Source organism: Megalobrama amblycephala, linkage group LG4 (assembly GCF_018812025.1).
Source record: "Megalobrama amblycephala isolate DHTTF-2021 linkage group LG4, ASM1881202v1, whole genome shotgun sequence".
Taxonomy (NCBI): domain Eukaryota; kingdom Metazoa; phylum Chordata; class Actinopteri; order Cypriniformes; family Xenocyprididae; genus Megalobrama; species Megalobrama amblycephala.
The window spans coordinates 11,870,053-11,892,924 of NC_063047.1; the positions used below are offsets into that span (position 1 = coordinate 11,870,053).

The 22,872-nt window shown below is 37.4% G+C and overlaps 3 protein-coding genes across 7 annotated transcripts in view; 1 reads left to right on the forward strand and 2 right to left on the reverse strand.

Moving 5' to 3' along the window:
- Positions 1-2,414, reverse strand: part of mfsd3 (major facilitator superfamily domain containing 3) — a 36,242-nt gene extending 33,828 nt beyond the window's left edge. The window contains exons 1-3 of one of the 3 annotated variants that reach the window (XM_048187544.1): positions 2,090-2,414; positions 1,407-1,697; positions 965-1,180 (exon numbers count right to left, since the gene is read on the reverse strand). In XM_048187544.1, coding sequence (XP_048043501.1) covers positions 965-1,180; positions 1,407-1,697; positions 2,090-2,138 — 556 coding nt within the window. In that variant the 5' untranslated portion in view covers positions 2,139-2,414. Of the gene's footprint in view, positions 1-964; positions 1,698-2,089 lie in introns of all 3 variants that reach the window. The other 2 variants (XM_048187543.1, XM_048187542.1) reach the window with 2 other exon arrangements.
- Positions 2,415-3,064: 650 nt separating this feature from the next.
- anxa1a (annexin A1a) lies at positions 3,065-6,821 on the reverse strand. 2 transcript variants are annotated; one of them, XM_048187539.1, is made up of 14 exons: positions 6,697-6,821; positions 6,409-6,513; positions 5,796-5,898; positions 5,474-5,558; positions 5,292-5,386; positions 5,096-5,209; positions 4,837-4,927; positions 4,455-4,534; positions 4,204-4,260; positions 4,038-4,131; positions 3,835-3,930; positions 3,637-3,695; positions 3,398-3,520; positions 3,065-3,246 (listed from the first exon to the last, which is right to left on the reverse strand). In XM_048187539.1, the coding sequence occupies exons 1-14, from the start codon at positions 6,804-6,806 to the stop codon at positions 3,193-3,195; spliced, it is 1,266 nt and encodes a 421-aa protein (XP_048043496.1). In that variant the 5' UTR covers positions 6,807-6,821; the 3' UTR covers positions 3,065-3,192. The 2 variants fall into 2 exon arrangements, with proteins under 2 accessions (XP_048043496.1, XP_048043497.1); XM_048187540.1 differs by lacking the exon at positions 6,697-6,821 and having other exon boundaries at positions 6,351-6,497.
- A 153-nt stretch (positions 6,822-6,974) lies between these two features.
- Positions 6,975-22,469, forward strand: si:dkey-96l17.6 (kinesin-like protein KIN-14I). 2 transcript variants are annotated; one of them, XM_048187537.1, is made up of 23 exons: positions 6,975-8,810; positions 9,251-9,366; positions 9,699-9,884; positions 11,154-11,264; positions 11,345-11,454; positions 13,107-13,199; positions 13,285-13,407; positions 13,602-13,694; positions 15,880-15,940; positions 16,040-16,143; positions 16,317-16,493; positions 16,655-16,818; positions 16,910-17,016; positions 17,105-17,154; positions 17,237-17,326; positions 17,450-17,549; positions 19,023-19,215; positions 19,625-19,805; positions 19,879-20,089; positions 20,462-20,622; positions 21,126-21,328; positions 22,166-22,244; positions 22,331-22,469. In XM_048187537.1, exons 2-23 carry the CDS (start codon positions 9,270-9,272, stop codon positions 22,376-22,378), a joined length of 2,742 nt encoding a protein of 913 aa, XP_048043494.1. In that variant the 5' UTR covers positions 6,975-8,810; positions 9,251-9,269; the 3' UTR covers positions 22,379-22,469. The 2 variants fall into 2 exon arrangements, with proteins under 2 accessions (XP_048043494.1, XP_048043495.1); XM_048187538.1 differs by lacking the exon at positions 21,126-21,328 and having other exon boundaries at positions 6,975-9,366.
- Positions 22,470-22,872: the final 403 nt, after the last annotated feature.

The following is a 22,872-nucleotide window of genomic DNA, read 5'->3' on the forward strand; positions in this document are numbered from 1 at the left end:
GGATCATACAATTTACTGGTGACTTAATTAAAAAAACTGTTCTACTGCGCTTCTGATTTGGCAGTGAAATTCACTGATTTTGGGTGCGTAAGATGTGAAGGATTCAATGCTCCAGTTAGTATTTTCACCCCATAATGGCGGCTGCACTACAGGAGCGCCATTTACTGACTGTTGCCTAAAAAGTATCAGAGTGTCGCCTCTTGGGTTCTATACTCTTTGTTGACCTGGAAATTATAACAGTCAGTGGAAGAAAATGGAGGAAGTCAAAAATCAGCCACAGAATCAAGAGCACCCGTGGCCAACAGTTCATCTGATGATGAAGATTTTTTCGCTTCTTTGAAACAGACAACACATGAAGCCAGCAAAAAGTTGGATGGATATCACTGCACTGCAGGATTGATTTTTAGCCCCAAAAGAGCTAGGCTTGACACTCACAATTTTGAAAATCAGCTTCTGCTTAAGTTAAATCCGAGGTTTTGCAACTTTGAGTAGCATGTTGCATACTGGCATTAGGTAGTAGTCTTAATAATTAAATACAATTAAACACAAACAGTACTAAAGGAGGATAAAACTTTGTATGTGGTTCATTCACTTCATGTTTTTAGAGATTAAAAGCTTAAACAAGAATCTCTAGTTTTCATTCTTGCTGTTACTTTCACTTTTTTAATACTCAAGTACAATTTTAATGTAGTACTTTTTTACTTTTACTCAAGTATGATTCTGGCTAGATACTTTTACTTTTAATTGAGTAAAATTTTCACTCAGTACTTGTACTTTCACTTGAGTAACATTTTTGAGTACTTTTTACACCTCTGGAAATGACACACTTCACCTTTACATATTAAACTGTCTGAAAATAATTTATTCAGTAGACAACTACAAAACAACAGGAGTGCATCAACTTACTCAACAAATGTAAGTGTAAACAAATGTAAATGATGTTGAATTATGACAAATATCTTACCTAGCTTGTAAGTGAGGACGTAGAACATTGTCCATGGTGTTCCTGGCACAGACAAGAGCTTCCTCCACACCTTCCATGGCTGCATCACATCCTTTGGCCCTCTTCGTCCTTCTCCCTGTCCCCGCGCTGACTCTCCATCCAACACTGGGGCACCCCACACGAACAGAGCAACACCACCGTACACGCAGGCCAGCAGTGCGAACATCCATCCCCAGCCTGCAACATCAATCACAGCCAGGAGCCCCCCTCCAGCAAACACAGACCCAGCTTTATACCCCACCACCTGTACAGTGTTCCCCAGACCCAGCTCTCCCTGCCCCCTGAGCAGCCGCACAGCCGTCCCATCTGCTGCAATGTCCTGCACGGATGCCAGCATGTTCATGGCGAGCAGGGAGCCCGCTACACTCATGTACTGAACATCAGGTGAAATAGTAGCGCTCACCAAACAGGTGAGGGCCAGTCCAGCCACCGTGCCCACCAACCAGCAGCGCTTGGTGCCTGTCCGGTCCACCAGAGGGGCCCAGAGTACCTTGAGCACCCAGGGGAAGTAGAGGATTTTGGTGAGGCTGATGCGGGTGAGGGAGTGACCGGCACCGCGCAGGTACACTGGGAGCAGGGATGATTGCAGGCCATATGGAATCCCCTGGATGAAGTAAAGGAGACCCAGGAACACCAGCTTGTCGTTTATCATTGAGAAAGGCGGGTTTGGGGAGCCTCAGCTCATGGCTGTACTCTGTAACGAACAGAAGTAGAGTGTTTGACATGGACTTGTCAAGTTAACGTATTGGTTTAATGCATTCTTCTATTTAAAAACACAAACCAGCACTGCAAAGAGTGCTGAGCGGTTCAGTCATTCATTCTCGACACTGACATAACATCATAACTTGATACAAATGAGAACATTTGCAAGTGTCATTAGATATCTTTTTATAAACCTTCTGAAAACTGCTTTCCACTAAAATCAAATATTTGAGCATAAGAACAATTCATTCACAGTCATAAACAGTCCATTATTGTCCACATTTGCTCTACTTGAAGGAGACTTTCAATTAGGACTAAGAACAACCGAAATTATACATATATCAATGTACAAATAACACAATTTAAGTAAAACAAATGCCTTACTGTATTTACAGGTAAATGTCTCCTTCAGATGCTGTGCTCGACGCTGCATAACCTCTATTTTCCAATCCTTGTTACTTCCGCGCGAGCGCGTGACGTAACGCACCCATTCAACCAATCAACATATAGCACTCGACAGAGCCCCCGTCTCACAGCCAATAAATCAACAGCGCCACTCGGTACTGCAGCATAGGGCAGGAATCACAGCAAGACTTGGCGTGTGCTGACACCGATGACAGTATAAAGTACTGTACCGTTTCTCACAAGTCCATTAAGTATGGATTTTGAAGACATCACGCCCTCTCTCTTAGTCAATATTTATCCATTTCCCACCACTCCCACTGTTCCAGCTAAACATGTTTCTCACAGTCTAGTCTTTGTCATCCTCAATCTTTTGTGGTAATAGTTAAAAGTTTATAAATAATGTAGCTACTATTTCCTTGATAAATATAAAGATCTAAAAGAAATATGTGAGCTTTTACTTGAATCAAATGGTATTTTATATATAAGCAAATCTATTCATTATAAGTCAGCAAATGGGGGACTGTTTAACTAAAAACCTAAGAACTTTTAAGCACATTTTCCCCTCTTTAAATAGTAGGCACTTTGTTTTTATGACAGAGCTCTGCACAGACTAAAAAGATAGAAAATATTCTTGAAGCACCAATTGGGCTTCCTCAGATTGCCACACCGACAGAACCTTCTGGAGCACCCTTTAAAGGAACTTAAAGACTTGTGTTGTTCACTAGGCTCTAATTTATAGTTCAACTCATTCCTTCTTTCTTTTTTGCGACTTGAGTGTCCATCCTGGTTTTCAACCAGCATAACTCTTCGTGCTTTATTGATCCCCTTAATATCTTTGACCACTGAGTCATAAAACTGCCATCATGTGTAGGTTTGTTTGTCAACATGACTTTAAATTCAGACACAAACCACATCAGAAGTGTTGCATAATTTACACACACACACAAACACATATACATTAAAACAAGTTTTTATTTATCAAAATTGTTTTTGAATCCAATATGGCCGTTTATATGGGGTGTATAATTCCTTTATTGATAGATAGTGGGTCTTAATTTGCATACATTCATTGTTAGCACCAATTAATTGCCACACAAGGCTAGCAGGATCGTCTCATAGTCTCCTTTGGTGTCATCCTAAAACAAAACAAAAACACACAATCTTTAACAATTGAATCTTTACAGGACCACAATATAACACTCACTATTTTGTGTTTTTGTATTGAAGAGTATAATAATGACAATACGAAATAAAGATATTTAAAATTTGCTACTCAGATTTATTTACCTGGATGTCCTGGTAGAGACTCTTGCCAAACTTATTCTGATACTCTTGCTTGATTTTGGCCAAGTCAATCTCAGAGCGGCTCACCAATATTCTGGTCAAGATCTTGCCTTTGTAACCAGAGCCCTGTGAACCCACAAATTCACATTGCTTTGTTCTTGCTGGAGTTTTTTTTAATTCCAACACATTTAGAAAAGTAGTGATATAAAAAAGGTATAAATTATTTGTCAAGTTACACTTGCCTTCATTGCTAGATTTAGTTTCTCAGCAAAAAATGCAGATTTGTTTCCAGCACATTTCACTGTTGAAAAGATGACAAGTCACAGTGTCACTAAGAGTCTCTGTGGCCATTCAAAGAAAAGTGACATTATTGCATGTTACACCATTTTAAAATGCAATATGTAATGCTATAGACTGTCATGAAGGTTTCAGAGTCTCACCAACAGCAGTCAAGCAGTTCTCAATATCACCCTTCAGCTCCAGATCAATGGCTTTTGCAACATCCACTTTACTGTACTTGGAGTACTGCTGAAAAACTAAATGTAAAGAAAAAAATATGACATCATCATCATCACCAAAGTGGATTAGAAGACAATTGCTCTACTTATTTTGAAAACAGGGTGGTGGAGGAGGTCAGCCATACCTTTCCTCAGGTGAGGAGCATTCCGTGAAGTGAGGATGTCAATGAACACGGCACAGTCTGTGCCTTTTCTTTTTTCACCTGCCTCATACAAGGCCTACAGGTAGAACGAGAGGTCAAGAAACACGCACATACAACACCCCAACCCATGTTCACAATACACAATTACCCTGGCATCTTTGTCAGCCAGGTCATCTTGCACAATCTTGTCTTCACTTCTTGTAGCCTGTGAATTCAAATAAAAAGAAAGTTTATTAACAAACCAATTCAAGTCACGAATCACTCTCCTAGTGAACTGAGGTGCAGAATCAGATGTTTTCGATAAGACAGACATCCAAGACATGCAAGTACTGGGAGGGGCAGAATTGAGAAACACTACTAGAAAATGTAAGGCGGATCATCTATGTAAGAAAAGCCAACCTTGCAGAGAGCAAGTAGGGCATTCCTGAAGTCGCCACTCGTGTCAGACTTGATCTCCGCCTCTAGTTCCTTTTTATAATCTATAAATGTAAGCCATACATTAATTTACAGGTATACCGAACTCAGATGCCATAAACCAGGGGTGTCCAATCCTGCTCCTGGAGGGCCACTATCTTGCAGAGTTTAGCTCTAATTCTAATTAACACACCTGAACAAACCAGCTAAACAAGTTCTTCAGGATAACTCGAAACTTCCAGACTGGTGTGTTGGAGCAGGTTGGGGCCAAACTCAGCAGGACGTTGGCCCTACAGGAGCAAGATTGGACACCCCTGCCATACACATATTCAAAAGATAACTGGCTAATAATTAGCATTAATGTTACCTTGTTTGAAAACCTGTTTAATTTCTCGGATCTCTTTATTGGTCCTAGAGGCCAGAATCTCAACAAGTGTATCTTCATCTGTGCCCAAACCCTGGAGAGAAAAAGACTTTGAGTTATACAACAACCCATGTCAAATCTTGTGTGTGTGGGGTTGTGAAATTGAGAAGATATACAAGTCCAGGGGCTGTCTATTTAAAATATTCACCAAATTCAGGGTAAAAATGTGGAGTTTATCTATATAGCCCCGAAATAATGTTACCTTCATGGCATTTTTGAGCAGAGAGGCATCATACTGAGCAGGAGTCATCAACAGGCTCAGAACCACATCTTCCAGCTCACCTTTAAGGGCACCTTTCAGGGCTGCATCCAGAGGCTGCACAGAGAAGAGATCATTTAGTTGAGGGAGGATCCAGAGTGTAAGAATGTGTTCATTTCAGGTCTAGTGAATGTAATACCTTGCCGGTGGCTTGCTGGTAAGCAGCCTTAATTTGCTGCCGCTGGGCATTGCTCCTGTGGACCAGTGTATTGATGATTGTGGGCTCATCCACACCTGTGAACAAACATTTGTGTCAATAGAGCAATCAGATGCACAATGCATTGGCATACATGTGTTTTATAGATCTTCACATAAACCAACCTTTTGCCTTGATAGCTTTGTCAAGGACTCCTGCATCTGCAGCTGCATTAAACTGAGCAAAGGGCTTCACTGTCCCCTGCCCCTCCTAAAGACATGAGAGACACTTAATAGTAGCCTACACATGATAGCAAACTGACTAATAGCAGATCAACGTAAGAAGCAAAATTCAAGAGGCAAATTTTAGGAAGGAAAGCAGAAACATTGAAGCTCTTGCCCTTTAACAGGATGGCCATGACTAAAATGGGGAGTGGACTACATTCCTATTGCTGACTCATTCGGTCTGGAGCTGCTCAAATTTTCCAGAAAGTTAAAGCAAACTTACTGTGATGTCTTGTACTGTGCTGTCTTGCATGCCCTGATAGGCAAGCTGCTCGAGAAAAGCACTGATGAATGACATGTTGACACTTGGAACTGAACAGCCAAACCTACATGTTGGAATATGTTAAAATACATATATCACAAAGTAGAATCCTTTAAACATACATTATAGTTTTAAGGAACTAATCATATGTTTTAATATACGTTTTCTAGCAGTTTTAATCTTATAGGAAGCACATGATTCACCAATAGAACAGAACATTAAAGACTGAGAATGTCAAAACAGTTCACAAAACCAGGATGTGGAATTTTAGAGTTCAAAGTGTGCCAAGTTTTTTTTTATAACTACTTTAAGCAACTACATTGCATAACTTTGTTGCATAATTTTCATTAGCATTTTTAAAAAAAAACGTTTCTCGTTTGCAATTTATCTTTCAGTAAACAAAAACAACGCTGTCATAAATATGCAACAATTGTATTTTTAAAAAAAACAACTGAAAGCACTGTCCGGGGTTAGACGACATGTAAAAAATAAAGAAAATCCCAGTTCCCCACTTACCAAGACCGAATGCACAGCAAGCGAGTAGGAGAAGAGTTTGAGCTGTATTTATACTCACAGAACCACACCTAGCAACATCAGCTGAACTCTTGCGCTACAGTTGGGCGTTGCCTCGGCAAGTCTACTTTCCTCCTCGCCTCCTTCCCGTATTAAACACCCGGTTCTATTGCGCAAAAAGAAAATATGTGGGAAGCATAGTTTTTTTTTTTTTTTTTTTTTTTAAAGGCACATTCATTCATTTATTTCCTGATTTTAAAAAATGCACATAAAGAATAGTAGGAAAATTAAAATCAGTTTTGAATTAACATGTCATATCAGTAGCGGTTAAAAATCTGTTTTATTTTACATGGATTGAGTCGCATCATGGGGGTAGACATGTGCTGCGTTCGTAATTACCGTAATTTCGAGATGACTTCTACTTAGAGCTGTATGCAGGCCAGATGGTACAGAGGTCATGTGGGACCAGAAGTCAGAATGCTCAGAAAATTCCCTTTGTGCAAGTTGTAATATTGTTATTTAGACAGGTTATGATCACATAGGCCGACTCACTTCATATTACTAATCATTTAAGCAACTCAGCAGGCATAGTCCTAACTGTATACTGTTTTCCATTGTGAAGCCAGCCGTAAAGAATAGCCAGCCATTGTCTTCTTACTTCATGCAACACTTGAACCTGACATTAGGTGCATTGTTGTTGTGAGAGAGACCAGCAAATTCAAAGCATATCTGTTTAATTTATTTTCACCAAAGTCATTTCAGAGAACAAATCATTTTACATAGCCTACAGACAATACTTGGATGAACATGTTTTTAGTGCTTCCATACTTTTCACATTTTATCGCACTAGGTCAGGTTATTTAAAAATAGTGCAACATCATGTAAAACCAGAATTAACACTTTCTGTGCGCAGACATGTACGCCTACGCCATAAAAAATGCTGTCGCTGTTCTAGAGTCAGCTTTTTTAAATCTCCTGTTACAGCACCTTGGTTCAAAAACACAAAACAAAAAAACAACAACTGATAAATGACCAGCAGTCATGGACATATTTATCCTAGAGCATCAGAAACAGCAATTAAAAAAAAAAAAAAATGAAATGAAAAAAAAAAAAAACTAAAATTCTAAATTCTAAAAAGTCTAAAAATTTTGCCCATTCCTTTATTTATTTTCCTATTATTTTTCATTTCTGCAGGTTTGGGCCTCCATATTAAACACTCTTTGCTTAGGAATGGAAATGCTGTTGCGAAAAGTATGCAATGTGAATACTCTGGCTACACGCCATCAAACATGCAAGATGGAGGCAGTTTGCGCAATTCTTGCAAGCAATTTATGTGAAGGTTTTTACATTTATTTACTGTGTTGTGCAAATGTTGTTTTTTACCCATGGTTCAGTGGCTATGATAACACATTATGATCACCTTGAACAACTGGTTAATTACCTGAATTTGTGAGAAAAGGGCATTGGGGAACAAACAGTGACGAGCAATGCTTTTGAGGTTCTAGTTCTCCTGCATTCCTCAATACACACCAACCAACCGATTAAAATGAACTATCTTACCTATCTATTCACATTCCAGTACAAAAGGTTGTTTGTTGGAAAGGTACAGCCAGTAATTGCTGTTTTGTGAATGCAGACCTGTCGACACACGCATTTATGAACAGGACTGACCACTGCCCAGACAGACTGTGACATGTTCTCATTTTTTCAGTATTTCCTCACACCTTTTACTTGACCGTGTAAACCTCTAGTGCTCTATACTCTTTTGACATGTATATATGCTTCCACTATGTTCAAACATTTCTGCCTAACATTTGCTAGCACAATCGGGTAATGTTGATTTACTAGTTGCTAAATGTGATATTTGATATTTGTAATATTTGACAGAGGGAAGATAAACAATACTGTATTATATTTTCTTTGCTTTTAAATGCGACTGATGACTGCATACACACTGTATAAAATGTTAAACCAAAAAATATCTACAATAAATAACAAGTAATTGACTACCTGTATAGTTACCTGTCCATAGAGACAGTCTGTATTGTTATACACACACAAACACACAATGGAAGTGCATTATGACAGAAGAACATGATGTCCAATCATATGGTTCTCAGTTCATGAAAAAATATTTAACCCATTACTAAGGGAAGATAGTAATTCACAAAACTGACAGATGACCACAATGCAGGTTTTCCATTAGCACTGTGCCAGAGAGATAGACCAGTGTAGATCTAATTACAATCTCTATCTCACACATTGGAAACCTGATGCAGCTTGTGTCGGCCATTCAAGCAAACTAATCCCACCTGAAACCTCATCCACTGAGGTTAATATTTAACAAGTGTTGAGAGTTTGGTTCCTCACAAAAACAAGCATCTTTCCAGTTTTTCTCTATCATGTTTGCCAGGTAGGTCTTCCTACAGCTTTAACCGCAGTCAAGCATCATCTTGAATCCAGGTAATCCCTCTGATTTAATGATTCATTCATTTCTTTAATCTGATTCGTAAAGTGGATAGTGATGGTTTCACTGTTTATGTTAATGTTTATCTCTCAGATTCAACAAAAGCTTTTAAATGCAAGTCTATCTGTCTGTTATAGCCAGAGGTAGCTTTTGTTTTTATAACCTGTACTTTCATTAGATGATGACACACCCTTACTGCTTAATCCTGGTTAACCAGTGGTATAGTAAAATGCTATGAAAGTTTACAATTTCCAACATCAAAGATACACTGGGAGATGCTTTTACTGTTCTATTGAATATATATATTCAAACAGATAGTTCTTAAAAATATATGTTTTTCTCAGTTTGCATGTTTGTGAAGGAATCTGGCTGGTAAAGTCACCTCAAACAATGTATCATGTTGATGGGTTCTTAGTACCATTTCTAAACAAAACAGATACGAGCGCTCTGGCACCATGTATGTCAATTCTGGAGCAGAAAATGTGTCCATGTCTTTGAACTTCATGGGCAGGAAGTTACGTAATCACACTGTTGCCCCAGCAGCCAAACAACGTAAGTAAATATCACATTCACACAAGTGCCCACTCCTTCCTTTCATCTTAATACATCATTTGAGTCTTGTGTAATCAGACTTGAGTGTTTATTCTGTGCAATGAAGGGTTTTCCTAAACTACTCAGTAGTCTTTATCATTGTTCTGTTGTTCCTGTTAATGGAGTGATTTTAGAAGAAAATTGGTTCTGAATATTATGAGAGGATTCATTTCCATACTACAACCTGCTGGCTTTTCATACCAATACTCACCTTTTTAAGTGTCAAAATATTATATACTTTGTTGAAGAACATGTCTGAGGACAGGCTAAGTGTTTTCTTTAACTATCTCTAGGTGCCTGGGAGAACACTGACCTTTCTCGATATCAGGATGATCCGGTGGTCTCCACCCGAGTGGTACTTTCACATCCCATGTCATCAGAGGAACTGCCAGGCAGTGTGCCTGATCTGAGAGAAGAGGTTCAGTGGCGTAGACCGTGTAACATTCATAATACGCTCCTAGACCAGGATAAAGATAGAGGTGAGTTGAGTGTCCCTGTAACCTCCCAGAATCTAAAGAATCTAATATTTGCATAACATTTAAACTAACACCTAATTAAGCCTAACATAATAATCTCAATACTACCTAACTAAAATAACTTGATCTGACTCATTTAGATTTTAAACCTAATTTTAAAACATTGAAAAAGACATTCAACCATCTTCTTCAAAACAGTTTAATTTATTTACGTAGTTTTTTTTTTTTCTTTTCTTTTTTTGTCTTTTAAGCAAGCACGTCTGGAACAAACGTTTCAACATGATGTTTATGCCTCTGAAAATGTTAGAAGAAGAAACTACTTGCATAAAAAATAAGTGAAAGTAATCTGAAAGTAATCTCAATGTATAAATATGGATAATATGTTGTACAGACATGTTTAAATAATTTAAATGTTTATTCAGTGCTATTGTGGAAATATTATGATAAACAATGATGTAATAAAGTACATTACAGTAATAACTTTGTGCTCAGTTCTCACTTAATTGCATATTTAATTAAACACCTTAAATCTAATGTAAATTTAAATAAAGTAATAAAGAAAAAAAAATAAAATGAATGTGTTTGTAAAACTGTAACTTTAAGAAATAAATCAGTTCTTAAAATGTATAAATTGCATGATAAAATGTATAAATTAAAGATTTAATACATTTGTATACTTGAATGGTATTGTTTATTCAGATGCATCTGACTATATAAGATGAATACACCTCAAAATCTCCAGAGTTAAATCAACTCTGCTCAGAGTACATATGGTCCCTCTCTAAATAGTGTTAAAATAACACTGAAGCAGAGTTAAAGTTAATGAGATAATTAAACAATTAATTAAGTGATGATTGAGTATTAGTGATGAACACCTGCTGTTAACAAGCAAAATCACTGAAGAAAAGAGAAACACAAGAACTACAAGTGACTTCAGTCACAGCCTTATTAATTGTTTAATTATCTCATTAACTTTAACTCTGCTTCAATGTTACTTTAACACTATTTAGAGAGGGACCATATGTACTCTGAGCAGAGTTGATTTAACTCTGGGGATTTTACTGTGTACCTAGATGACCTGTTTAGCTAATTTACCTTGTTACATTTACTGCACCCTAATGTTTGGCATACATCAATACTAGTTAAAAGACTATCACTGATCTATCCCACATCTAGAGGAAGTGTTCTTCAAGGTGTAAAAAAAAATCTCAAGACTCCCAAACTGAGTCCAGTGAGTGAAGTGTCGCTGTAACTGCATGTTAATATTTGAAGGTGCAGCAAAATGTGAGTTCTCATGGCTGAGGAAAGGTAGACTCAAATGGAACACATTCAGGCGCTGGATCGGCACAGACCGGCACCGTGATCCAAAGCGAGGTAGCAAAGGTAGGTTCTGCCAGTGGAGATTAGGCATACTTAAGAACCGATATAAGTTCTTTCATTTTCATTGCATTTTCAAATCACAGCACCCAATGTGTCTTCTATGAGTGCAAGCGTAAGACATCCTGAAGATGAGACTCCAATGGATGTCAAGATGTTTATCCCATACGACTCTGCCAAGCTATGCATAACCCAAGTATGTAGTTATCATCCCTTATGCTTTCCTATATGGACTGTTTTATACTCTGTATTGTTTTCTTTATCCATCAGTTGTAACCTAAGCCAAAATATTTTGGTTAAGAAATTGGAACAAGATATTTTTCAAGAGTTTTGGTTTGCTTCTTGCATTAGTCACATGTCTGTCACTCCCTTTGTTTCCCAGGGGCATAGGGTGGGGATGAGACATCTCATCGGATGTCATGTGTTTTAGGTTCTTCTGAGAGCAAGGCCCTTTCATAACTACACATTATTAAACAACTCAAACCCATAATTCATATTGATTCTCAAAAGGTTCCAGTACATACAGTACAGTCCAAAAGTTTGGAACCACTAAGATTTTTAATGTTTTTAAAAGAAGTTTCGTCTGCTCACCAAGGCTACATTTATTTAATTAAAAATACAGTAAAAAACAGTAATATTGTGAAATATTATTACAATTTAAAATAACTGTTTTCTATTTGAATATATTTCACAAAGTAATTTATTCCTGTGATGCAAAGCTGAATTTTCAGCATCGTTACTCCAGTCTTCAGTGTCACATGATCCTTCAGAAATCATTCTAATATGATGATCTGCTGCTCAAGAAACATTTAATGTGTACAATTGTACAAAATATTTGTGTACAATATTTTTTTTCAGGATTATTTGATGAATAGAAAGTTCAAAAGAACAGTGTTTATCTGAAATCTAATCTTTTGTAACATTATAAATGTCTTTACTGCCACTTTTGATTGATTTAATGCATCCTTGCTGAATAAAAGTATTCATTTCTTTAATTTCTTTTCAAAAAAATAAAAATAAAAATTCTTACTGACCCCAAACTTTTGAACGGTAGTGTATAATGCTACAGAAGCTTTGTATTTCAGATAAATGCTGTTCTTTTGAACTTTCTATTCATCAAGGAATCCTGAAAAAAAAAGTACACGACTGTTTTCAACATTGAAAATAATCATAAATGTTTATTGAGCAGCAAATCAGCATATTAGAATGATTTCTGAAGGATCATGTGACACTGAAGACTGGAGTAACGATGCTGAAAATTCAGCTTTGCATCACAGGAATAAATTACTTTGTCAAATATATTTAAATAGTACACAGTTATTTTAAATTGTAATAATATTTCACAATATTACTGTTTTTTACTGTATTTTTAATTAAATAAATGTAGCCTTGGTAAGCAGACGGAACTTCTTTTAAAAACATTAAAAATCTTAGTGGTTCCAAACTTTTGGACTGTACTGTACCTCATGTTATCTTTGTTTAGTTTTGCTAAAAGCATTATGCCATCATATACTGTACTTCATTAAGAAATGTTGTATGCAGACAACTATAATAATGGTTCCCAACCTTGTCATAGGCTCAAGTACCAAGAAATATGTTAGTTTCAATTAATGATGATGATATAATTCAGTACTAATTCAGTACTAATTCAGTTTATTAAAGTGGTCACAATTATTCACGTTTACACAGAAAATAATTTATATTGTGGGTTAAAAAGATTGACCAAGTGGCTTCTTTGAGAGTTTTAATAGTGAACTATTTACATTTTAACAGTTCTGGGGACGGTCATGTAGAATCTTTTTTATTGCCACTATGTATTTTAGTATATGACTGTTACCATATCAACAGATAACAGATGATATGATCGCATTGAAGAGCAGACATCAGGAGATGATTCAAGAACTGGAGGAGAACTTTCTCATTGCATCACGAGAGAATCAGGTGATGAGCTTGTTTACTGATCATTCATTCATTCAAACAAAGTATGTGCTGATTGTATTGATGCTTAATATGTATGTGTGTGTAGGAAAAAACAGCTCTCAAAATAAAAAGGTATTACCAAAACAAACTTAACACCCTGAAGAGAATCCTAGATATTTACCAGCAAAAGGTGGCCAGAAAAAACGCATACTGGGAAGAAAAGGTCAAGGTGAGTCACTAGCATCATCAAATTGGTTTTACTTCCTCAATTGTCCCAAATTCTCATTGGCTTTATCACAGCACATTCCTAATTCAGGCCTAAACCTAAACACATGATGTAATGCTATATAGTATAGGATTTGTATTATATGGTCTATTGTCTTAAAGTTTGTGTCACTGAATATTTCATTTTCCTGGGATCAGACTCTGGAGAATCTAAATGAAATACTTCAGGGGCAACACAAACTGCTTCAGGAGAGGAACCAAAAAGACTTGGCTTCATGGGATAAAGAAAAGGTATCAAATTTTGGTAAATTATGGTAATATATATATATATATATATATATACAGTAGCCTACTGTGCAAAAGTCTATAGGCCACCATTAGATGTTGTTTTAACAATGATATAATGACAATATTATTTCTCAGTCTCTTTAATAGAATATAAAAAGAAGATACAGTAAATTTGTATGCAGTATTAAAAAAATCAGAAAGAAAAACAAACTGTCACAGTTCCCGTGTTCCCTCGTCTCCTGAACTCCATATCCCATAGTCCTCCTGTTCTCCACACCTGCACTCACTTCCCTCGTCTTCTCCCCATCATCACGGATCACCTTCACCTGGACCTCCTCGTCAGCACTCCCCATATAATGGACTCACTCCCTTCACTCCCTGTCTGTTCTCTGTTTATGTTAAGAGCTAGTTTGGTGTACTGTACACCACCAGCTGTAACACAAACCAGCTTTTTTTAGGCTAAAGTGGCAAGTATTTAGTGACCTACCCTTACACTTGAGCAATAGAAGGAACCTGGCTCTCTTAAACATAAATGAAATGGGAAAGGACTGGAAGGCCAAGAAAACTTTCAAAATCTGATGAGCAGTTTCTCAGAGTTTCATTTTTGAGAAAATGGAAGAAGTCCAGGAGTTCACACTAAAAACTGATTTTTGCTTAAACAATTTTGTTCTTTTTTTTTTTTTTTTTTTTTTTTACACATTTTGTGTACATATTTCCTGTATTTTCTGTTTGTTTCATAATAAAGACTGAAAAACTGAAAAATAAATATTATATAATAAAAATCTAAGACTTTTGCACAGTACTGTACAGGTGCTGGTCATATAATTAGAATATTGTCAAAAAGTTGATTTATTTCACTAATTCCATTCAAAAAGTGAAACTTGTATATTATATTCATTCATTACACACAGACTGATATATTTCAAATATTTATTTCTTTTAATTTTGATGATTATAGCTGACAACTAAGGAAAATCCCAAATTCAGCATCTCAGAAAATTAGAATATTACTTAAGACCAATAAAAAGAAAGCATTTTTAGAAATATTGGCCAACTTAAAAGTATGAACATGAAAAGTATGAGCATGTACAGCACTCAGTACTTAGTTGGGGCTCCTTTTGCCTGAATTACTGCAGCAATGCGGCGTGGCACTGGCATGGAGTCGATCAGTCTGTGGCACTGCTCAGGTGTTATGAGAGCCCAGGTTGCTCTGATATTGGCCTTCAGCTCTTCTGCATTGTTGGGTCTGGCATATCGCATCTTCCTCTTCACAATACCCCATAGATTTTCTATGGGGTTAAGGTCAGGCGAATTTGCTGGCCAATTAAGAATAGGGATACCATGGTCCTTAAACCAGGTACTGGTAGCTTTGGCACTGTGTGCAGGTGCAAAATCCTGTTGGAAAATGAAAACTGCATCTCCATAAAGTTGGTCAGCAGCAGGAAGCATGAAGTGCTCTAAAACTTCCTGGTATACGGCTGCGTTGACCTTGGACCTCAGAAAACACAGTGGACCAACACCAGCAGATGACATGGCACCCCAAACCATCACTGACTGTGGAAACTTTACAAAGTGGATTGTGTGCCTCTCCTCTCTTCCTCCAGACTCTGGGACCTTGATTTCCAGAGGAAATGCAAAATTTACTTTCATCAGAGAACATAACTTTGGACCACTCAGCAGCAGTCCAGTCCTTTTTGTCTTTAGCCCAGGCAAGATGCTTCTGACGCTGTCTGTTGTTCAAGAGTGGCTTGGCACAAGGAATGCGACAGCTGAAACCCATGTCTTGCATACGTCTGTGCGTAGTGGCTCTTGAAGCACTGACTCCAGCTTCAGTCCACTCTTTGTGAATCTCCCCCGCATTTTTGAATGGGTTTTGTTTCACAATCCTCTCCAGGGTGCTTATCCCTATTGCTTGTACACTTTTTTCTACCACATCTTTTCCTTCCCTTCGCCTCTCTATTAATGTGCTTGGACACAGAGCTCTGTGAACAGCCAGCCTCTTATGGAATTAGTGAAATAAATCAACTTTTTGATGATATACTAATTATATGACCAGCACCTGTATATCATATATATATATATATATATATATATATATATATATATATATATACCATATGTCTCTATTATATGAGAGACTATATTGAAGATTTTAATAGACTAAAGGCATCAATGGAAACTTTTACAGAACAAGATGATGGAATTGTTCTCCTCTCGATTGGACCTCCTTCACAACCACCAGGCATCAAGTAAGAGTTATATAGGTTAATATTGGATGCTTTTTACAAGGTTAAAAATACATATGTTAAGATGTGACATCTTAGCATATGTCTCCATCTCTTTAACAGCACTGCAGGAGCTGCATTTGGCCAGGGCAGAGATGGGGAAGGTCCAGGAGATGCTTGAGGCCTTTCAGGAGAAGAAAGAACCAGAAAATTCCTCTGAAGGAAAGGTAGAAAATCAATAAAAAAGTCACTTCCAACTTTGAAGACCATCTTCATTCTAAAAGATTCCCTGCAAAGAGTTAGAAAGAAAGACATGTTGTGGTGTTGTGAGGTAACTTGGTATGTGTGATTTTTGTGAGGTAACTTGCTTTAACTGTGCTGTACACACCTTTGCCATCAGGACAGTAGTAACTCAGATGCTCCACTAGATGGAGCACAAGCACGTCTGGAGATTTTGAAGGATAATCTGCTGAAGAGGGAGAGAGAGATCTCAATGCTCTTGGAAGAACAAGAGCGTGTGACAGATACTGTCAAACGGTCAGAATATTCTCGCCTCCTCAGTGCTGTTATACAACAGGTCATTTTATTTTATTATATAGTTTTCAGTATATGAGTAAAATATAGTCCTATGAAAAATAGTGCACTAAAACTGAACATGAACTGCTAACAAAATGCTACTTTGTGCCTTCAAATTGATCATGACTGAACAAATCGACTTTCCTGCACTGTGTATTCCAGGCTCATCATGTGTATGCTGAGCTGACAGAGGCTAAACAGCAGTTTGATCAAATGGCAGAAGACAACCTAAAAATTCTGGCTGAGATTAAAGAAAGTCTTGGCCAAACAGTGGAAGAGTCCAGCCAGAAGAGTCATGAGGAACTAGAGGATGCACAGCAGAAAATGTAGGATCATTGCATGGTTTCTAAAGTCAGAATAAAACTATCAAACTCAGAACATAAGCATCTGCTAACTGAATAACACATATTAACTCAGGGCAGAGCCACAGGTGGCTGAAGAATCACAGGCCAGTTTACTCCATCATCAGGTCATACAAGTGGCTTTGGAGTGCATCAGAGCAGGGGCTAAACCCAATGTCATTGGTAAATATGGTAAATTGGTAACTGTGTAAATGATTAATGTCTCTTTTTGGATGGATGTCTACATAAATTCATTCTGTGTTATTTTTAGAGACTGACATGAATGAGGCATGGGAGGCAGAGCTGGATGAAAAAGTCAGAGTATGTCACAAACTGTCTCTCTCGAACACACACTAAATTTACTCATTCTCACTCCATACAGACATTTCCCCTCTCATTTTAGAAATTTGAGGAGGATTTCCAAAACAATGGATTCTTAAACTCTGAAACTGCTAAAAGTGTGGGGCAGCAGTTGTTATTACTTCAAGCTGAGGTGACCACAGCCAAGAAATATATCTTTCAATGTATAATCTAAACTCTCTAAAATGTCATAGAGTCATAGTGAGTTTTTTTGTTTTGCCATTTATGGCCTTATATTTCTTGTCTGTCTATCTAGTTGAAGCAAATCAAAGATGAAAACAAGAAGATTATTGAAAACTACTCTGCTGAAAGAACCTTGAGGAAGAAGTACTACAACATGGTGGAGGACATGAAAGGCATGCAGAACCTGATTTCATCGAGAGCAACATGTTCTTGGATCAGCATCTTTGTTGATCCTGGAACAACCTTCCAATCAACTAATCAAATTTGTGGGACAAGTTTACATCAAGTTTAGGCTTACAACCAGGGTTAGGTGCTTCTACATCAGTGTTATTCATCTATCATTTCCCTCTGATTTTAAGGATATCTTATGGGTAGGGTTAGATTTAGGGGTAGGGATATGGTTAGGATAAAAGTTTTCAACAGGAATGCTGTTTCAGGATCAACAAAATATGTTGACCCAGGAATGTGTCTAACTCTGCAAAATCAGAACATGCTGAAAGGCATAGTATATCACAGTCTTACAGTTTGACTTAAGAAATGAGTTTATATAGGAACTGTTGCCAACATGGACTGGAAAAGCCCTTTTTTGGATATACAATTTCATATCCCAAAGGCCCTTGACTGGTTTCCCAGACATACTTTTTTCCCCCTATTTTAATCAGTTGTATTCAAATCCAATAGTATTACAGATGACAGCTACAGGCATTTTTGCCAATGAAAGGCTTTTAATAATTTGTAAGGCTTGAAATTGCAGAATATTTTAAATGTTGTCTTATGCTTAGCAAGTCTGCATTTATTTGATCAAAATACAGTAAAATAATGTCTTTACTTTGTCTGGCTATCACCAGACCAAGCTCAATTTAAAATTGAACATTGGTCTGGGGAGTCTGCTATGTATTTTCTACTGCACAAGAGGTGTGATCAACGAGCATTATTCACGCAATTGGATAGTCCTTCAACCAATCAGATCAACGATCCGGGTGACGTACTTTACAGAGCGACACGAAAACTCCAGACAGGTTTAGTTTGTATTGGTTTGTAGCATTGATCAGCGGTTTGCAGAAGCAGCAATGGCATCGAGCAATTTTTGCAGGTTGTGCAAAAAAAAAAAAAACATGAAAATGAGTGGTATTTACACCCACTCGAGCGATTTGTTTGCTAAACTAAAGAAGTCATTCAGCATCGTCGAGAGGTTAAAAGGAATTGGATTGGTGGAGGTGCTTGCCGTCGCTTCTCTATCGTCATCGTGTTATACCCACCAATAGCGAGCAAGGTAGATAAGCCGGTCTGTGATTGGTTTCCTGCAAAAGTGTAACAGAAGCAGTAGAAATGAATGTACAGGTTTCCAGACTGAGTTGCCGGGCGAAATCAAATCGCCGGCAGATCAGGCTGGGTTTACCCAGTCTAGTCTTTACTGTCTCTTTTAAACAATTTAAAGTATTATTTTCTTTAAAAAAAAATCTTACTGGCTCCAAATTTTTCAAAGGTACACTGAGAATAGAAAAGTCGTGATGTGAAATTAATAGAACACATATAAGATAAATACATATTAAAAGTTTCTGCACTACTACCAGGTCACTAATCGAATAAGTAAATTTTTGACCTTTAAAAAGGCTGTCTCTGACTTTATGTCTGGTCTTGTGCAGGTAAGATCAGAGTATTCTGTCGAATAAGGCCACTGACTCTTGCAGAGCAGGCAAGAAGAGGTCAGACCATTGTTGCTTGTCTTGATGACTACTCTGTGATCCTGGAAACCCCTCGAGGACCTCGTGAGTTTCAGTTTGACAAAATCTTCAACTCAGATTGTACGCAAGAGGAGGTCTTCATAGAGTCCAGTGGGTAAATGTGATACTGGGACATACTTCTTGCTGAAAATAATGTGCTAAATTAAAGGAATAGCTCATCCAAAAATGAAAATCCTGTCATTTACTCAACCTCATGTCACTCAAAACCTTTTTTTTTCATCTGTTGAACACAAAAGATGAATTTGAGGAAAATCCTGGATCTTTTATTCAATATAATGAAAATTAATCAGGACTGTGGCTGTCAAGCTGCAAAAATGACAAAAAAGCACTATAAAAGTATCATAATATGTGATGTGTGAGCTATATTCTGAGTTTCATTTGGAATGACATGAGAGTAAGTAAATAATTAATTGTTTTGTGAAATATTCCTTTAAGATATAAGAAATGTGACATTTGTGCAGATTTCCTCAAGATGAAGATGCTAAAATGCTCATTTTCCCTAGGCTAATCCAGTGTGCAATTGATGGATTTAACGTATGCATTTTTGCATACGGTCATACGGGTTCAGGGAAAACCTTCACAATGGTTGGAGACAGAGATCGGAGGAACCCAGGAATCATTCCCAGAACATTCACCAAGATCTTTGAGATCATCCAGGATAATGAGTCTAAATTTGAGTTTAAGGTATATGATCAGGTACATTACGTGTTTCTTGAGCTGAGCTGAAGTTAAACTCCTTTCTTTTGTCCGTCCTCAGGTTTCAGCCTACATGCTGGAGCTGTACAACGACCGCCTACAGGATCTCTTTGTGAGCCCCGCTGAAGCTTTCAGCAAGCGAATCGAAATTAAGAGGGACAGAAAGGGGCTTGTGTTTGCCCAGGGAGCAGAGACAAAGGAGGCAGCCAGTGCCGGCGAACTCTTTGCATTATTTGAGCAGGGCTGTGCAAATCGCCACATTGCGGCCACAAGTATGTGCTTAATGAAACTTCAAAAGGCTCTGGTTAAATGGTTTGGATTAATTGCTTTAGATACACTCAGTATGAATTCATGGTAAGAACATAATGACCTGGCACTGATGCCAAACTTCATAACAAAGGAGGAGGTCCTTGAGTTTAACCGTGTGATGTATCTGAGAACATCTCTAAATGAGTGATTTAAAGTTATAAAGAGCATTAACATTATATAAGAGAGACAAGTGTGTCTGTCTTGAACAAACACAGATTTAATTTAGTCTCTGTGCATCATCTGTGAATGCATCCATCCATTCATCAATCTATCCATTAATATTTGGTGTCACATTAGTTTTGAAACATTTTCATTTTTATTATGCCTTCTTGTAGAGATGAATGTAGAGAGTTCCCGCTCTCACCTGATCGTTGGCATAATGATTGAGAGCCGGAATCTGACCAATGGAAGTGTGAGTTTTGGGAAGCTCAGTCTGGTGGACCTGGCAGGAAGTGAACGAGCAGCAAAAACTGGAGCAAAAGATGACCAGCTGAAGGTTTTTTTAAAAAACTGATTTACAGTGGCCCCAGAAAGTATTTGGACACTTCATGTTAGCATTTATATAGTTGTTTATACAATATAATGTTTCAAAGCAGCTTTACAGTGATAAATAGAAAATTAACAGAATCAATAACCAAATTAATGATGTAAACAGAATTCAATTATGCTGTAAAGCAGCTCTAAAAAAAAGACAATAGTGTCATTATTCAGCTGAAGTCAATAACAATGTCGACGTTGCAGTATTCGTCTGTTATGAAACTGTTATAAATCCTTTATAAAGCAGCTTTGCTGAAAACAGTGGTGTCATTATCCAGCTCAAGTCAGTGTCAAATCAATAATATTACTCAGTATTACGTGAATAAGGTAATACACTTGCATCACTTACAAAAACACAAAGTTTGACAACCCCAAAGTGTCCAAATGCCAACAACAGCCCCCCCTCACTACCTCTACCTCTCACGACAACATTTGTCCCACATTGTGTGTGTTTCTTCCCAGGAGGCAAACTCTATTAACAAATCTCTGAGTGCTCTTGGAGATGTAATTTCAGCTTTATCAATGGAGCAGCCTCACGTGCCCTACCGTAACAACAAACTGACCCAGCTCATGCAGGACTCACTGGGGGGCAATGCCAAGACCCTCATGTTTCTCAACATCTCTCCCTCTGACTGCAACCTGGACGAGACTCTCACCTCGCTCATGTGAGAACCAAATACCTTGCATGCACCTTACATGCTCAATCACCTAAATTAATAGCACCACAAGGCTGCTCCTTGCCATTGTCACCTTTGGCTTGCTCAGTTGGGGTGATTCATCAACTGCAAAATTTAAACTGAATTGAGCTGGATAATAACACTAACTTTGCAGCATTGACACTGTTATTGAACAGAATAGAACTGAATAACTAAATAATGACAATGCTGCCTTCTATAGAACTGCGTTTCATATTAATTAACTTTTCAACATCAACACTGTTATTGAACTAAATTGACTTGAATAATAGCACTATTATCTTCTGTAGAGCTGCTTTACAGCTGAAATTGAATTTGTTTCATAATTGATGCATAACACTAATATTTTTCTGTTAATTAATCTGAAGCTGCTTTGAAACAATCTTTATTGTATAAAGCATTATATAAATAAATGTCACTTAATGTGACGTGAGATCTTCCGTGTCCTAAAGTCTTTTGAATATTCTTGCACACCTGAGAAGTCAAAAATTCTCTGGGGTTTTTTCCCCCAGGTTTAAATAAAAATCTTATTAAAGATTTTTGGACCTCACTTCATCTCACTGTAAACTCTATAAAGTTAGCAGAACTAAAAAAAATGAGGTAATCAGTTACATACATTAATAAACTCCTTAGATAAACTTAGATTTTGTACCACACTAGCAAGTTTTCTGCTCTCAACTTAAAATCTTGACTAGGCTAATCATCATCTATTTTATATACAGTAGTTTTGCAGCATAAAGGCTATAAATCAGCTGTTATTCAAGGAATATAGTAATATACATTTTAAAATTGGTTTATGTCTTCCAGCTATGCAACTCGAGTGAAAGCCATCACCAACAATGCTCAAAGGAACATAGACAGCAAAGAAATCGCTCAACTGAAAGAGGTATGTACATTATTTATCAAAATCACACCTTCTTATTCTGTGAGCACACATTTATGTCTCATTTACACTATTTATTTACTTCACAGGTGATTTTAAAATTGAAGTCAGGTCAGCCTGTGGAAGAAGACATCTAAACTATCATAAAGTCCTGGAGATATAGCTGTTTTAAATTAGGCCTGTTTGCATTTATGCATGTTATATACCTTTCTAACCATTTCTCATGAACACTGGAAATGTACATTTAATTAAAAAAATATATATATCAAACATATCTTTCATTTCAATATACATTTCAATAATTGCAGCTCCAGTCATGGCCTTTTTTGTGTGTAATGTGGTCTTTGTTTGTGTAATATGATTTCTTTCTGTGAAAAGGAATTTGTATTCAGTGTGTCCCTTTTCACCCCTTATCTAAATGTGCGTGTCAGGCTAATGCCGAAGGCAAAGTTGGGCCAGGCCATCGCATGCAACCCAATAAGGCACATACGGTGCCCAGTGGAGGGATCAGAGGAACCACCGCCAATTATGAAGTCACTTGGCCAACTTATGCTGCTAATGTGTGAAAAGGAAATGAGCGTGAATGAAGCCTCACTTGGCAAATACAGGAGGCAAATGAGAGTGAGTTGTG